The sequence below is a fragment of the Ovis aries genome, chromosome 1, assembly GCF_016772045.2.
Source record: "Ovis aries strain OAR_USU_Benz2616 breed Rambouillet chromosome 1, ARS-UI_Ramb_v3.0, whole genome shotgun sequence".
Taxonomy (NCBI): Eukaryota; Metazoa; Chordata; class Mammalia; order Artiodactyla; family Bovidae; genus Ovis; species Ovis aries.
The window spans coordinates 119418854-119437126 of NC_056054.1; the positions used below are offsets into that span (position 1 = coordinate 119418854).

General features: G+C 42.4%; 1 protein-coding gene and 1 long non-coding RNA gene across 9 annotated transcripts in view; one reads left to right on the forward strand and one right to left on the reverse strand.

Annotated features, from left to right (window-relative positions):
• Window positions 1-1076: 1076 nt before the first annotated feature.
• On the reverse strand, window positions 1077-9270 carry LOC132658292 (uncharacterized). Its single transcript, XR_009597701.1, has 2 exons — window positions 8505-9270; window positions 1077-1332 (listed from the first exon to the last, which is right to left on the reverse strand). It is a non-coding gene; the product is annotated as an uncharacterized LOC132658292 (long non-coding RNA).
• A 323-nt stretch (window positions 9271-9593) lies between these two features.
• Window positions 9594-18273, forward strand: part of POU2F1 (POU class 2 homeobox 1) — a 206520-nt gene continuing 197840 nt past the window's right edge. For all 8 annotated transcript variants that reach the window (XM_060403567.1, XM_060403574.1, XM_060403572.1 and 5 more), the window contains exon 1: window positions 9594-9666. Coding sequence is in view for 4 of the 8 variants with exons in the window: in XM_060403564.1 (XP_060259547.1) it covers window positions 9606-9666 (61 nt within the window). In the remaining 4 variants the exon portion in view is untranslated. The remainder of the gene's footprint in view (window positions 9667-18273) is intronic.

Sequence of the window (18273 nt, forward strand, 5' to 3'; positions counted from 1 at the left end):
TTATGAAAGTTAAGATATGTGATCAGGATACAGTTACTGATTTAATAGAGGCCATCTCCACCTGCTTATAGAGGAGGATCATGGAAATATCTGAGGCAAAATCAAAATCTTCCTTGGGAAAAATTCTGGGCACACTGTAAGACATGGAGAAAAAGGAGATCAAGGTCCCAATGCTACTTATACAAAGGTCATGATCATTTTATCATGAAAACTTTTTAAACTCACTGTTGCTAATCTTGCTCTACTCCAAAGAAGTACTTATAGTATATGCACCTTTAAGCAATGAAACATCTTGGCTGAATCTTCCAGGATAGTAAATTTCATATATATGAATTTCATATATATATATATATATGTGTGTGTGTGTGTGTGTGTGTGTGTGTGTATGTATATGAGGGCTTCCCAGGTGGTGCTAGTGATACAGAATCCGCCTACCAGTGCAGGAGACATGGGTTCAATCCCTGGTTTAAGAAGATCCCCTGGAGGAGGGCATGGCAACCCACTCCAGTATTCTTGCCTAGAGAATTCCATAGACAGAGGAGCCTGGTGGGCTACAAGTCCATAGGGTTGGAAAGATTTGGACACAACTGAAGCAACTTAGCACACACATACATACATACATACAAACATACATATATATATATATATATATGAATTATATATAATGTTTTAAAATAGTGATACCATGTTTTCAAACAAATCTTGATTTCCAATATAGGTAAAAGTAAAATCATTTCAGCTAAAGAGGAGGTGGATTGAACCATGTTGATGTACAGCAAAACCAATACAGTATTGTAAAGTAAAATAAAGTAAAAATAAATAAATAAAATCAAATAAAAAATTTTTTAAAAACGGAAAAAAATTAAAAATAAAAAATAAAAAAAAAGAGGAGGTGGAGGGGTTGAGCTTTCTGGAGCTCACCTTCTCTTAAGGCCAGGCCTAAGATCTTCAAGAAACATGGCTTGAAAGCCCTGCTATAAGAGTAACTAGCTATGAAATACACCTTAGGTCACTAGAGAAATTAATTTGCTATATTATAATGATAATCTTTATGAATAGCTAAAATGTTGGAGATGTTTATAAAAATACGATGTTTTTAATTCATTCAACTAAGGTAATAACAATAATTAAAATACATTTCCCAGAATCTGGATTCCTCAGTCTTTAACAAAACTATGCAGCAGCATGGAGAGTTAACTTAAGTACAAGGAATTCTGTGTCCGGACCAGTCCCAGTCCCAGGCTTCCCTTCAGCTAATTGGCTTGCTGTTTCTAACATGTTCTCTCTTGAGAATGGTACTCCATGGTCCAGGAAAGCTGCAGGAATTTCAGTCTTCACATCCGCATTCCAGGCAGCAGGAAGGGAAAAAGGAAGAACAAAGTAACTCTTCTTTTAGAAGCTTCCTAGAAAGCCAACCCAGTTCAGTTCAGTTGCTCAGTCATGTCTGACTTTGCGACCCCATGAATTGCAGCACGCCAGGCCTCCCTGTCCATCAGCAACTCCCAGAGTTCACTCAAACTCATGTCCATCACGTCAGTGATGCCATCCAGCCATCTCATCCTCTGTCGTCCTCTTCTCCTCCTGCCTTCAATCCCTCCCAGCATCAGAGTCTTTTCCAATGAAAAGTAACTCTTCTTTTAGAAGCTTCCTAGAAAGCCAACCCAACAATTCCTTAAAACCCAAAAGCCAAAATTTAATTTAATCATGTGGCCACAGCTAGTTAGAAAGGCTTGTGTGTTACCCTTTAGTAGGATAGATTTATACATTCACATCCACACATTATCGCTGCCAACTGAAGAACATCCAGTAACAGTAACTTCTAGGCCGACTCACCATACCTTTGTACTACTTCTGTACCTTATATGTATATGGTGTGTGAATATATATATATACACACATATGCACCTTCTTCCACCATTACCTCCAGGCAACGACTGATCAGTGTTACTTCAAGGATGTCATGCAAAGGGAATCATACAGCATGATTTGAGATTTTCTGCTTTCACTTAGTGTAATGCCTCTGAGAGATTCACTGAAGTTGTTACATTTGTCAGTAATTCATTTTTTTAAACTGCAAAATAGTATTCCACATTATGAATGTATTCCAGTTTCTTTTTTCCATTCACTTGTTTAAGAGCCTTTGAATTGTTTCTAGATTTGGCCATTATAACAGAGCTGCTATTTGTATGTATGTTTTTGAGTGACGTAAATTTGCATCTATGCCTGTATTTTAATTATGAGATTACATACAAGGACATTATGTGTTAATATGTTCTCTTACCACATGAACTTTAGGCACCTCCAGGATTTTGCCTGATCCAAAGCAAGCATCACAGTGTTAACAGAGTACAATCCCTGACCTGTGTTTGAATCTCAGCTCTACTGTTTAATAATGGGGAGACATAGGGCAAGTTACTTACTACCTCTATGCCTCAATTTCCCCCACCCTGGAAAATGGAAGCAGCTGTCAAAACCTGCACGTTGGTTCCGTGACCTGGGGAGTCAGGCTATTACGTGGGAAAGGCCAAGTGGAAACCACTAGACCTACTTCTATTCAGGAAAATAGTAAACCAAAAGGAATGCTGCATTACTGGAGGGATTGTAGAGATTAGTTCCACCATCAAGGATCTGAAAGATGTAGGGGTGGTTATTCCTACCACATCCCCATTTAACTCTCCTATCTGGCCTATACAGAAGACAGATGGATCTTGGAAAATGACAGAGGATTACCATAAGCTTAACTGGGTGGTGACCTCACTGACAGCTGCTGTACCAGATGTGGTTTCAATGCTTGAACAAATTAACACATCCTCTGGTATATAGCTATTAATCTAGCAAATGCCTTTTTCTCTATCCCTGTTAATAAGACCCACAAGAAGCAGTTTGTTTGCAGCAAATACACCTTCACTATCCCACCTCAGAAGTATGTCAATTCACCAACTGGGAATCACAGTTGAGTTTGCATGATCTTGCTCTTTTCTCTTTCACAAGCTATTACACTAGTTCATTACATTGATGACATCATGCTGATTGCACCTAGTAAGCAAGAAGTAGTAACTACTTCACACTTAAACTGGTAAGGCATTTACGTGTCAAAGTGTGAGAAATAAGTCTGACACAAATTCAGGGGCTTTCTACCTCAGTGAAATTTCTAGGGACCCAGTGGTGTGGTGCATATTAAGATATCCCTTCTAAAAGTGATGAAGTGAAGTCGCTCAGTCATGTCCGACTCTTTGCGACCCCGTGGACTGTAGCCTACCAGGCTCCTCTGTCCATGGGATTCTCTAGGCAAGAATACTGGAGTGGGTTCTCCAGGATATCGTCCCGACCCAGGGATCGAAACCGGGTCTCCTGAATTGGAGGCAGACGCTTTAACCTCTGAGCCACAAGGATAAATTGTTGCATCTGGCTCCTCCTACAACTAAAAAAAGAGGCACAGTGCCTAGTGGGCTTTGGATTTTAGAGGAAACAGCCCACATTTGGGTTATTTCAACCTACTTACCAAGTGACTCAAAAAGTCATTAGTTTTGAATGAGACCCAGCATAAGGGAAAGCTGCACAGCAAATCCAGACAGCTGTGCGAGCTACTCCACCACACAGGCCTCAGGGTCCGGCAGACCCAGAGATGCTCGACATGTCAGTCACAGGTGGGGATGCACTAGGCTCTGACTGAACCACAGCTCAAACCCTCAGGATTTTAGAGCAAAGCCCTGACATCGTCTATAGATTACTACTCTCCTTTTGGGAAATAGCTCTTGGCCTGCCACTGGACTTTACAATAGAGACTGGATGCTTACCAATGGGCCATCAAATTACCATGAGACTTGAACTGCCCATCACGAACTGGAAATTACCTGATTTATGAGGAGGTACACAGCACTTCTAAAGAACTCCTTGAGTCTTCTAATTGTTACAGACAGAAATCTTGGGAACAAGTATGGAGATGGTATTAGGATAATGATGGAAAGAATACGAAGTTGAATCAGGCCTTTGCACTTGGGCTGCAACACAACATTGCTTCTTGGGCCTTCAAACTGCAGATCTGGAGATGCCTCAGCCTCCATAACTGTATAAACTCATTCTTTATAACACATATCTTTCATATACATAAATTTATATATATATATATCTCCGATTGGTTTTGTTCCTCTGCAGAACATTGACTAATACAAGCAAGTTACATAATACCTATATGACTCAACTTCCCCATCCTGGAAAACTGGGGTAATCAGAGCTCTATCTTCCAGAGTTGTAAGGATTTTAAAAAGTTGATACACAAAGTTTGCTGGGGTCAAAGCAGTATCTTACACATTTTCGTATCCTTTACACCTAGTAAAGTTTATGGCAGAATGAAGATTTCAAAACTATTTGTCGAATTGATGATTTATCAATTTTTAAAATAATCCTAATGTATATAACTATATCATTTATTATTTTTTACTCAACAAATATTTATGACTATCTACTGTGTTCAGGTATTGTGCTAGGCCCTGGGCTCAGATCATGAACTCCTTATTGCCAAATTCAGACTTAAATTAAAGAAAGTAGGGAAAACCACTAGACCATTCAGGTATGACCTACATAAAATCCCTTATGATTACACAGTGAAAGTAACAAATAGATTCAAGGGATTACACCTGATAGACAGAGTCCCTGAAGAACTATGGACAGAGTTTCCTGATTTTGTACAGAAGGAAGTGATAAAGACCATCCCCAAGAAAAAGAAATGAAAAAAGGAAAATGGTTGTCTGAGGGGCCTTACAAATAGCTGAGAAAAGAAGAGATGCTAAAGGCAAAGAAGAAAAGGAAAGATATACCCACTTGAATGCAGTTTCAAAGAATAGCAAGGATGTCAATGTATGGCAAAACCAATACAGTATTGTAAAGTAAAATCAAGTAAAAAAAAAAAAAGAATGGCAAGGAGAGATAAGAAAGCCTTCCTCAGTGATCAATATAAAGAAATAGAGGAAAATAATAGAACGGGAAAGACTAGAGATCTCCAAGAAAATTAGAGATACCAAGGGAACATTTCATGCAAAGATAGGCACAATTAAGGACAGAAATGGTATGGATCTAAGAGAAGCAGAAGATGCTAAGAAGAGTTGGCAAGAATACACAGAAGAACTGTACAAAAAGATCTTCATGACCCAGATAACCATGATGGTGTGATGACTCACCTAGAGCCAGACATCCTGGAATGCAAAGTCAAGTGCGCCTTTGGAAGCATCACTATGAACAAAGCTAGTGGAGGTGATGGAATTTACGTTGAGCTATTTCAAATCCTGAAACATGATGCTGTGAAAGCGAGGCACTCAATATGGTAACAAATTTGGAAAACTGCAGTAGTCACAGGATTGGAAAAGGTCAGTATTCATGCCAATCCCAAAGAAAGGCAATGCCAAAGAATGCTCAAACTACCACACAATTGCACTCATCTCACACGCTAGCAAGGAGAAGGCAATGGCACCCCACTCCAGTACTCTTGCCTGGAAAATCCCATGGGCAGAGGAGCCTGGTGGGCTGCAGTCCTTGAAGTCGCTAAGAGTTGGGCACAACTGAGCAACTTCACTTTCACTTTTCACTTTCATGCATTGGAGAAGGAAATGGCAACCCACTCCAGTATTCTTGCCTGGAGAATCCCAGGGACAGAGGAGCCTAGTGGGCTGCCGTCTGTGGGGTCGCAGAGAGTCGGACATGACTGAAGCGACTTAGCAGCAGCAGCAGCATACACTAGCAAAGCAATACTTAAAATTCTCCAAGCCAGACTTCAACAGTACATGAACCATGAACTTCCAGATGTTCAAGCTGGATTTAGAAAAGGCAGAGAAACCAGAGATCAAATTGCCAACATCCACTGGATCAAAAAAGCATGAGAGTTCCAAAAAAACATCTGCTTTATTGAGTACGCCAAAGCCTTTGACTGTGTGGATCACAACAAACTGGAAGATTCTTCAAGAGATAGGAATACCAGACCACCTGACCTGACTCCTGAGAAATCTGTATACAGGATAAGAAGCAACAGTTAAAACTGGACATGGAACAACAGACTAGTACCAAATCAGGAAAGGAGTACATCAAGGCTGTATACTGTCACTCTGCTTATTTAACATATATGCAGAGTACATCATGCACAATACCAGGCTGGATGAAGTACAAGCTGGAATCAAGATTGCTGGGAGAAATATCAATAACCTCAGATATGCAGATGACACCACCCTTATGGCAGAAAGTGAAGAAAAACTAAAGAGCCTCTTGATGAACGTGAAAGACGAGAATGAAAAAGTTGGTTTAAAACTCAACATTCAGGAATCTAAGATCGTGGCATCATGGCAAATAGATGGGGAAATAATGCCAACAGTGACAGACTTTGTTTTTTTTGGCTCCAATATCACTGCAGATAGTGACTGTAGCCATGAAATTAAGACACTTGCTCCTTGGAAGAAAAGTTATGACCAACCTAGACAGCATCTTAAAAAGCAGAGACATTACTTTGCCAACAAAAAAGTCTGTCTCATGAAAGCTATGGTTTTTCCAGTAGTCATGTATGGATGTGAGAGCTGGATTACAAAGAAAGCTGAGGGCCTAAGAACTGATGCTTTTGAACTGCAGTGTTGGAGAAGATTCTTGAGAATCCCTTGGACTTCAAGGAGATGCAACCTGTCCATCCTAAAGGAAATCAGTTCTGAGTACTCATTGGAAGGACTGATGCTGAAGCTGAAACTCCAATACTTTGGCCACTTGATGTGAAGAACTGACTCACTGGAAAAGACCCTGATTTGGGGAAAGATTGAAGGCCAGAAGAGAAGTGGACAACTGAGGATGAGGTGGCTGGATGGCATCACCAACTCAATGGACATGAGTTTGAGTAAGCTCTGAGAGTTGGTGATGGACAGGGAAGCCTGGAGTGCTGCAGTCTATGGGGTTGCAAAGAGATGGACATGATTGAGTGACTGAACTGAACTGGGTACACATTTGGAAACATAAATATTACCATCAAGAGGAAGATGAATCATTAACACACAGTATTTTAAACTTTCTTTTCCTCACAGAGCTATTTTTCTTTATGTAAAAATTCATTCCATAAAAATTTCCTTTTACATAAATAAAATAATAATGAATAGCAGATGCACTGCTGGCTTCAGTTCCTTTCTGAAAGTCATACTAATTTACTTTTTGAAACAAAGAGCAAAACAAAGATTAAATAGAAGATAAGAATTTAAATAAGGGTATTTGATTTCTTTTTCTTAGTGGAGATGACTTCAAATTTGTTGCCCTTAAAGCAGGGTCATGTACTTAACTTTGTCCCTTGTGGCTCAGCTGATAAAGAATCCACCTGCAACACGGGAGACCTGGGTTCAATCCCTGGTTTGGGAAGATCCCCTGAAGAAGTGAAAGGCTACCCACTCCAGTATCCTGGCCCAGAGAATTCCATGAACTGTACAGTCTACCCGATCACGAAGAGTCTGACTGATGAGCAACTTTCAGTTTCAAATAGATTGAGGATTCTGAGACTTTCTATTAATAGCAATGCTGGTGAATATGCTATATTTACAGATTAATTGTAACGATTAAATTTTGCATTTCCTTAACTGTGTGTTGGTTGGCCATTGTCTGAAATAGATTATAGGGTAGCCCAATTATTTGGCTTAAACAGTCATGCATACACCCTAGGCCTTAATTGCCATGAATAAATCAATACCACCTGGAAAATTCATTGGCTGACACTGACAATAGCTTTAACTGTACTTGCACAGTGTAAGAAATTCAATGAGCAGCTTAAGAACAATGATTAAAACTTTAGCTATTAAACAATGGCTGGCTATCTCCTAGAGATCAGTTTTTTTCCTTAGTGCAGAAATTGTGCCTGCGTGCTCAGTCGTGTTCTAGCCTTTGCGACTCCCTGGACTGCAGCCCAACTGGCTCCTCGGCCCATCGGGTTATCCTGGCAGGAATGGCAGGAACACCCGAGCGGGTTGCCATTTCCTCCTCACGGGGATCTTCACCACCCAGAGATGGAGCCCCAGTCTCCTTCAGTTCCTGCACTGGCCAGCGGATTCTTCACCTGAGCCACCTGGGAAGACCAGAATTTGTAATCCTACTCAATTTAAATCTTACACTCATTTTTTTCTCCTCTGCTGCTGCTGCTAAGTCGCTTCAGTCGTGTTCGACTCTGTGCGACCCCACAGACGGCAGCCTACCAGGCTCCTCCCGCCCCTGGGATTCTCTAGGCAAGAATTCAAGACTACCTAAAACTAATTTTTTTAAAAAAGGTTTTTCTTGGTTTTCTTTGGTAACCATGAAATAACAGTACACTCCTCTTAAAACAAACAAACAAACAAACAAACAAAACAGGAAAAACCGTAAGTCTTAATAATTCGTAAAATAATTAGACCTGGGTCTTGTCCAGGAAAATCTATTACATTTATATAAAGAAATCTTAGAATATTATGACTAGTTACAAGCAAAGATATCTACCTCGGAAAACGCCTATTTTTCATATTTACCTTGAGAAGCAATATAGTACAATTCTTGATGAAGCTACCGTTGATTTCGACATGTTTTTATTTACTAGGTCGTGGGTTTTCAGTTTATGCTAGGTTTCAAAAGATGTTCCTAACCAAAAGGAAGGGAAGAATGCCTATCTGTAGACCAGAGGTCGGCTATTTGCTTCCATCCGGTGAGCGGCGATCGAGGCACCTGAAAGGGTAGGGGCGGGAATTGGCGACTTAATAAAAACTCCCAGCTAACGTGGAAGCCAGCCGGGTGTTGGAAACAAGTAGAGCAGAAGATCTGGAGCTAACTAAAAGAATCACAGGACCCTCCCCTTCGCATTGGCCCGGGTCAGGTCTCCAGCATTCGCAAGCTTGAGGGCGGGGACTAATTCGGATTCAAACTTAAAGCGGGAGGCCCGCGCCAGGCCCAGCAGGTGCCTCCAGCCCGGTTCCCCGAGGCTGGTTTCCGCCCCTACCTGCCCGCAGGGCCGGAAATTACCTAGCAGGGGAGCGGCCCGTCCTTTGTTGTCGGTGTTTAAACCGCGCGGAAAGCCTTAAAAAGTGCGCAGCGAAGAGGGCGCGGGCCAGTCCGCCCACCGCCACTTCACGCGTCTCCACCCTTTCGGCTACTGTGTCCCCTGTCCTTGTAGTATGCCACTGGGGGAAGCCAGAGTAAAATCGGGAGAGTAAAGCGGGAAGAGAAGGGAGGATATTAAGATGCCACAATCGCGCTCCGTACTACACTTCACAGTTCACATATCAGGACCGAGCCAAGGGGAAATGGCGCAAGCGCAGACAGCCTTTCAGGCGCGTGGGGAAATTCGCGCATGTGCAGAGCCCAGACGGGAAAAAATAAAGCGGAGTGACTCGCAGGTTGAGGGCGCTTTAGCTACTGAGGAGCCACAGCTGCCAGGGGGCGCGTGCGCAGAGAGCCCGGTGGAGGTGGGCCTCTTCCAGGGGGACAGCCTCGCGCGCCCCCTGGCGCGCGCCCGAGGAGAGGCGGGAGCTGGAGGGGGCGGAGAGCAGGGAGGAGGTCTGGAGGGCGGGCGGGGGGAGGGGAGCCGGAGCGAGGGAGGGTTTATCGACCGGGCGATTTTGGTTAAAATATTCAAAATGGCGGACGGAGGAGCAGCGAGTCAAGATGAGAGTTCAGCCGCGGCGGCAGCAGCAGCAGGTAATCATTACAGCATTTTACATATTCATATTCATACTCAACCCCGGCTCCCGCTGCCCCCCCCGCGACTTAGCATAATTTATTAGTACTCAGGATTATTATAATTAACGGCGGGGAGATGGGGGGCCAGGGAGCCCGGAGCCCCCGCCGGGCGCCGAGCGGAGGGGGAAAGAGGCTCGGAGCGCCCAGGCGGAGGGGGAAGACGAGGGGCAAAGGGGGCTGCGATCCGCCGCTCTCCTCCTGCCCCTAGCCCACCCCGCCGCGGGCTCGCCCGCCCGCCGGCACCGGCCCTCCTCCTCCGCCGGCCGCCGGCCGCCTCCGCCTCCTCGTCGCCGAGCCCCAACCCGAGCGGGTCCGCGGCGGGGCCGCGGGGCCGGGGCAGAGGGAGAGGACAATAAAGACGTTTTACATATTCATAGCTGCTGGGCCGGCGGGGCGCGGCGGGGCGCGGGCGGGCGACCCGGGCCGGGCGGGCGCGGGGTGGGGGGGGGCGTGGAGGGCGAGACGGAGGTGGCGGCGAGCACAATGCCGGGGAGGCGGCGGGGCCGGAGCGGACCCCGGCGGCCGGACCGCCGCACGTGTCCTGCCCCCGGCGCGGCCGGGGCGCCCCCTCCCCCGCGCTGCTGGCCGCGGGGGGCGGCCCGGAGAGCGGCCCGGGTGCGCCCGCAAACAGCGCCCGGCCCGCGCCCGCGCCCCGCCGCCGCACCGGGGTCCGAGCGGGGCCGAGCCCGCGGGTCACGGCCCCGGGCGCCCTGGCCGCGCCCCGCTCATCCCGCGAACGGTGGCCTGACCCGAGGCGGGCCTGCGCTGTAGATGCGCAGGGGTGAGCGGTCCTGGGCGCTGCGAGGGGGCCTCCGGGCGGAGGGACCGAGGAGTCCGCGCCGGCATGCGCTTCGCCCCCTTGGGGGGCGGACTGGGTTGAAAGCGGCCCTCGGGGAAAGTTCCCCTCAAGGAGCGGGTCCTCTGAGGCCATCCCATGTGCTCCAGGCCACCGGTCAGGGGTCCCAGCAGGTCTTGGGGAAGCCCCTTGTTTCCCGGCGCCGTGGATTCTCGGGAGAGTTGAGCCGAATGAAGGTGCCCGGCGCGGTCCGAGCTCTGGGTCCCCTGCCCCACCCTGTCCGCCCCCCGCCTCTGCGCTTGACCCAGACCCGCGCGGCCGGGGACCCTCGGGGGCCTCGCTCCCCCTCAGGCCCCAGCGGCGCCCGGAGGCCTCTCGGGAACTGGGACGTGAAGCGCTGCCCTCCTGCCCGGCCCCAGAACCGGCTGGGCTGACAAGTTGATAATATTCTCGGTTTCCCCCCACCGGTTGGGAGTTGGGTAGGGGCGGGGATCCCCCTTCCTGGTTCTCTGCCCCTGTTTTCTTGCTGGGTGCTGGGTCCTCTTATGCTCTGGTTAGCTGAACCTCTCTCATTTGAATAATGTCTAATTCGGGGAGGTTTATATTATTGAAATGGCCGCCTGGCTTTCCCCGCCTCTCATGTTTAGTAATTCAGACCTTTAATAACAGCCACTCACAGCCCAACGCCGTGTTTATATTTTACATTCGCCCCATGTGCTTTTGTGGTTCGATATGATTCTTTTTTTTTTCCTTGGCAATCCACAGGGCTCTGAGATCAAACCCAGACTGTGCTGGGAAGAGAAGGAGAGAGCTAGGCCTTGGCTCCTGTAGCAGTGGCCTAGGCCTCATGTTCTCTGCCGCTTGATTTATTTACTAATAACCAAAATGACTCCCCCTACCCCCCCAACTAACTTCCGTACGCTTACCTCTACTCCAAGGCAGAAGAAACCCTCTTGGGCGTTAGCAACTTTCAAACAGCTCCTAGCTAAGCATCAACTCTGTCGTGTTCTGTTTTGTCTTAAAAAAGACTTTCTTATAGTTTGCCATAATACTGGGCCTAAGGAAAAAAAAATCTATGCTTTCTCATTTTCAGAGGCGAATGAAACCTATTTTGGTTTAATAAAATAAATCACTTTGTTTTCGGGCTAGTTCACCCCTGCCCCTTGACTTCTACCCCCAAGTTAAACACTTTCAGGCTTTGTAAAGATCTTCAGTATTTGTTTAAAAAAAAAAAAAAAAAGCAGTAGTTTTTCTAGGAGTTGTAGAATAGCTAGTTATTAACAGCATGCTGTATTCTTTCAGCCTCTTCATTCTAATTTAAAATGGAGCTGATATTAATTTTGTGCTACCACTGTTATAGACTTGCTTATTTTAATTGTAGCACTCCTGAAAACAGAAATGGGGTTATATTTTCTTTGAGTGTTTGTGTCAAGGTTAAGTGAGTGAAAATAGAAGAATAAACTGAGGCATTGTGTCTACTCTGATCTTGAAACGTATTCCCTTCCCAGGCACACCCACCCCTCATCTTTAAGTTGTCAGAATTGATTTTATGTTTTGTGTAGGCTTAGAACATTTGGTCTGTGAAAGGCAGATTAACTTTTGCTATTTAAAAGAAATAATTTTGATTTGGGGGCTTTCCCTTAGTAGAGTTCTTTTTAATTTTGTATAGTTATTACCTGTCTTTTAAAAGCATGGTGTGGCTTCTCCTTGGTGTTCTTTTAACCCCTGCTAGTAAAGTATTGGAGAAGAGTTTTTGAACAGTGACCTGTTTAACCTTTGAAATTATGTTAATGCACTTGATGGTCAGTTTCAAGATACATATTTTGTGAGACATTAGTCTTCAGTTTAATTGGAAACAAGATTCTACATTTGATGGGCTAAAAAGCCAATTTCAAATACCAATTTTCACTTTTTCTTTTTTCTTTTACTGCCAATAGGCAGGGCCTGAATGTAGCAGGAAAAAAGAATCTGCAGCTTTCATGAGAATGTTCAGGTGAATAACTGCTCAGAGACCTGAAGCATGAGGTTGGATGGACAGAAAACAGTAACATGATTTCACGCCTTAAATAGCATATGTTTTTGCACCCGATTCTGAAGATGTGGTCAAACTGATGATGTCACTGGACTGAGGACAAGGTGCAGTTAATTTGATTTATTGTCCTGAGGTGAAGTGTAGCAATGAAACCTCCTCATAGGGAAACCATTTATCTCAGGACAATTTCCTTTATAGCTGCAATTTAACCACTACCGAGGCTGCAAATATTTTATCCAAGATGATAAAATGCACGTTGCATTTTACAAACAAAATTTCTTTCTTGCAATTATTATGATACAGGAAAGGGTGAGTATTGTTAACTGGCCTTATATTTTGGTTGGCTTCCCATGCTGTTGTAAAAATTCATTTCCTAAAATTCACAATTGGGGACCATGGTTTTAAATAAGTATAATCATAGAAATAATCCATAAGCATGCCTGTTTTAAATAGGTTTTTATAATCCCCCAAACTCTAGTAAGAAGCTATATTTCTTGATATAGTTTCTTCAAAGCATTGCTCAGGATAAAGGAGAGATCATATTTGGCTTAGAACCTGTTACAATGAGTAGAGTGAACTTGAAGAGGATGAGGTTGAAATTATAGTGTTTAAAATAAGGTAAAATACTTAACAGTAAATCATGTGCTTTGCAAACTTTTTTTTTTTGTAATTTCAGAATTCTTTTTGGGTTGTCTTAATTTAGTCTGGACAAGTTTGTGCATTTTATTTTGATTGATTAGTGATTTTTAAAATTGTTTCACTGTGAGGTATGAATGCACAAATGATTTTTGACCTATTAAATTTTCCTGTCAGACATTTTCCGTCTTATTTTTAACTAGCTCATCTTAAAGTGATGATTAAAATATCGTGGGAATGTAGTGGAGTTGTTGTGACGTGTTCCTGCCTCTGTCTGTGTGAGAGGAGAGTCATGGAGTCTTTTAGGGTTAGGATTAGGCCTGCATAAGTCTGTGGCCTGCTTCTCCTTCTGCACCCATCAGGTGGCTTCCCACAAGTGTTCAGAAAAGCCATTGTGACTTCCTTCTTTCTTGCCTGTCTAGTAATTACAATGGTACTTTTGAATTTAGGTCCTGAAAATTTACCTGACAGCTGATCAAATATTTTAATTTGTAAGGGGACTGTTCTTCCAAGGCATTACTGTTCAAGTAATTTTTAACCTTGACTCCCAGACTAATTTCCGATTCCTTTCATTCTGTAATTGTCAAAAATCCCAGTCATCAAGGAAAAAACAGTGCCTGTTATTCAAGGTTGAGTGGTATAGTGTTCTGGCATGTTTTAGATTTATTATTCTCTGCTTTGATAAGCAGTATAAAGAAGAAGAAATAAAGTGTGTCTCACTACTACATAGGCTGAGGTAATTGCTAATCTGTTATTCACCTGGTCAGTGGATCTTGGAATAAGTTTAGGGTTCAGAATGTTAAACTGCTCTTATAAAGCCACCAGAGATGTTTAAAGGAGCCTTGTAAGCAGGTGGTTCTAAAATGACATAACTGGAAATTTGAATGTTGCCTCTCACAAGTATTTTCCATTAAGAATAAAACAAAGTTTCTTGAATTTGTATTGCTTGATGTTGAGTTTAGGTGTGTGGGTTTGTATGTTTAAGTTGTGTTTTTAAAATTGGCCTCTCACTTTGATGAATGTCTGTCTCTTTGTACTATGAGGACTGTAATGTAGTAGTAATTCCCTTAGTGTTATCAGTTATTTTTTTAATCTTGAAAGCCGACAGCTTTAGTCTTCTTTCAAGCCCTATTAAAATTAATTTTCTTTTAAAATACTGGTGTGTGACTGTCCGTGTTGGTTCAGTTACAGTTTTTGTAATTAGTGAAGACTTACTAGGAAGCCTAATTTTAAGCAGGAATGTGTTTTCCTAGTGGCAGTGATTGTGTTTGGGAATATTCAGACAATCATTGTCTACAGAACAGAGCCAGTCACAGGCAAAACCTGTCCCTTTCTGGTCACCCGTGTTTCTGTTGTCCCCTTTAATGTTACATGCCTGAGCAAGCATGCTTATTACTTATTTCTTCAAGGAAATCCAATATTAGGCATTCGAGTGTAGATTTGATTGTTATGCATTTGCCTTATTTGAGTTTCTGTATCCCTCCTGAATGAGTTCTTTCCTCGTTTTCCTCTTTATAGAAAACTCTTTGGACGAGAATTTTGCTTAATTCTAATCTTGATTGTGTTGCTTAAAAATGTCTTTTTGAGTGGAATCAATACTGAAAGAGGTAATACTTATGGTTCGCAGATTACTTATCCATCTTCTTTTGCCAAATATTTTTGCACATTGTTGGCATTTTGTAAAGATAGTTGGATACCTTAGATTTATATTTCTTCTTAGGAATTAATTGATTTTATTTTGTACTGAAATACTTCTGACTATGCTCTAAACTGGCAATGCGCCCTTATAAACTCTTTTAGCAGTAATAGCAATGGAAACAAAAACAGCGCGAGTGGAGCCAGTGCTTGACTTACTGATCCATGTGCAGTATGTTTAGAATTTGGGATATGAGAATTGTCTTGAGTTTCAGAACCTCTGATTTGAGGAAGCTCTTTATGTATAATACACGTAGTTTTTACTGTGGGATATTAATTTACTGAGCATTGAGATAAGCTATCTTATTTGTATTTAGTGAATGATAAAACACTTTTGTTTTTAATTTTTTTTTTCCAAGTTAAGCAAATACTCAAGTTTTCAGTGCTGCCTAGGTTTTATAGACAGACCTAGCAATCAGCAAAAGAAGAATCAGCAAGCCTCTAGATTTATCAGATTCTTTTTTTTTTTTAAGTACTATATAGGAAACTAGATACTCATCCAGAAAAGGATACGTAATCATTAATGTTTAGAGTGACAGTGTGAAGCTCAAAACTTAGCTCATTCTGAGTGTTGGTAGTAGCTTTACTCAGCCTGTGATATTGAAAATCATTGCAAGTACAATTTTTAATTTGTCGCTTGTTCTATCATGATTCTCTGTGTAACTTTATTGGTTTTTATGTTGGAATCATAGCTCTAGCATGTAAAGTTAATCATTAAATCAGTAAAATAATAAAAATTATGATAGCCTTTTTTTTTTGGACTGGTGAGCCTTTGTTTACAAGATGCAAACAGGAATGGCTAGGAAGTGAACATTATGTTGTGTATGTTAAACAGCTCAATTATTTTTAACATGTGGTCACCTCAGGTTGTACTGACTAACTGTACTCTGCAGAATGAATATATATTTTAGAGAAAAGTAACTTAACTATTTTCTTGCTTTAGTATACTGTTTAAAGTAGTCTGCTTAGTGCTAAAAATGCTTTTTTTTTTTTTTTGCTGATTAATGCTGCAGTAGGCAAGTATATTTTAATCAATCTTTTAAAAATAATTATTTAAACATTTCTAAGCTTACAGAAATATATGCTGCTTTGTACCTGGTCCCTATGCCACTTGTCTTTGAGGCTAACAAGGGAATGTAAGACTCTGCTGTGGAGTTTATACTTAGCAGGGAAAATTTTAAAGCAATGTATCTACCATCAACCCTCTATATTGGTGAGTTTGGCATCTGTTAATTCAGCCAACTGCAGATCGAAAATAATGGAAAGAAATATTCTAGCAAGCTCCAAAAAGCAAAACTTAAATTTGTTGCATGCTGGCAACTATTTACTTAGCATTTACGTTGTATTAGGCACTGTAAGTAATCTAAAGATGATTTAAAGTATATGAGGATGTGCATAAGTCACATACAGATGTCGCACACCCCTGGGTTTTGGTATCTGTGAAGATTCTGGAACCAGTCACCTGTGGATATCAGGGGATGGTTGCAGCTACATATTAAAATATATAATAGATAATAATGGTCAGAGTAGAGATCAGGTCTGTCCAAGTTTGTAGGAACCAAAGCATCCTAGAATGGTTAAAGCTGGAAGGTAATTTAGGTACAGTCTGTCTTAAAACCTTTACAGATGAGACAGTATTCTCACAGAGGGTGGTGGTTTAGTGACTTGCCCACAGTCTCTTAACTGTTGAGTAAAGAAGACTTCAGACTTTTAGTCTCCTCCCCCTGCCCCATCTCTCCCTCTACCACATTGCTGCTAGTCAGAGAAGACTTTCAGTAGGAGGTGAGATTTTTAAGCCACATTTAAAAGGATAAAAAGAATTTAGAGGAATGCGAAGACAGGGAAGATACTGCAGGGGAGGTTGTGTTCAAGATGTAAAGAATGAGGTTACTCTGTGTGCAGGGAGGCTTAGAGATTTTTGAAGTAAGGAATTCTGTGATAAAAGCAGTGTTCTGGGATTAACACGGTGGTGTACAGGACGGTTTGAAATAGGGAGGGATTTGGGTCCATGGAAACCAGTATATAAAAGTCAGGGTATGTAGTTTTTGACTAATTAAGCTATGGAGATTGTTGTTGTGTAGTTGCTAAGTCGTGTCTGACTCTTTTGCGACCCCATGGACTATAGCTCACCAGGCTTCTCTGTTCATGGGGTTTCCCTGGCAAGAATACTGGAGTGGGTTGCCATTTCCTTCTCCAAGAGATCCTCCCCACCCAGGGATTGAACCTGGGTCTCCTGCATTGGCAGGCAGATTCTTTACTGCTGAGCCACCAGGGAGATACAAACATTATATAATGCAATTACCGTATGTCAAAAGGCTTTCAGTCTAATAGTGATGTAATGAAAATAGATAATTCATGGGATGTTGAGAATATTGTTCAGTTACTCTGCACAGAATAAGGACCTTTGGGAGAAATTCTTACTGGGGTCTTTACAGTAAGAACTTTCTTTATTTCTGACCAATGATTTTGTTTTTAGTCTTTGGGACACTGAACTAATTGACTTTATTTCCTTTTCAAATCAAACTACATTGTTTAGACCACATTATCAACCTGAAAACTTAGATAAGCAATTACAGTATCCATTTTTCTTAGCCTCATTCCCAGTTCCATTTTAGGTCCTTACCTTTTGTTTTGCATTTCTTTTATTGCTTCTACCTTTAAACTCTTGTTATTTTGTGTTTTATATGGTCTATCTTATATCCTTTCTGGAGCAAAGCAGGTATAGATAAAATAAAATTAACGGTAATCATAGCATAATGATACTGTCTGTATTTTTATAGTACCTTACAATTTATGGTGGTACTCTTATTTTCGTTAACTTGTTTGCTCCTTTCAGGCAAGAATTATTATACCCATTTTACAGTTGAGTAAAATAAAGCTCAGTTTCAATGACTGTCCTGAGGTCATGTGCTTAATCCGCACTCAGCGTGTTTGGGGGCTGGCAGGACTTCCAGGTTGGCTGTTACTGAGGCTGCACACTGCAAAGTGGTAGAAGGCAGGCTGGGATTCTATTCTGGAGAGCTCTGCATGTCAGGCATTGATGGTGTAGGAGTTTGGATTTCACTTGCCTGGCAGTAGGAGTCATTGAATTTTTTTGTTCTGTACTGAGCCATAATCAAAGTTCTTAATTTAAAGTGTTTAAAAGCAGGTAATTAGAGTCAAAGGGGATACTAGGGTTTTGAGCTTAGAGTATCAAAAGCAGTGCTGTGAACAGAAGTAGGGAAGTTGGAAGAGAGAGCCATTTGGGGGACTACGCAATGAATTCAGTTTTAGGCATGTCATTTGAGACATGATTGGGTGGTTTTCATGGGGTTACACGTTTATTGTGAAAATCAACAAAGTGTTACTGAGTTAAATTGTGTGTGTGTGAGTTGCTCAGTCGTGTCCAACCCTTGCAACCCTATGA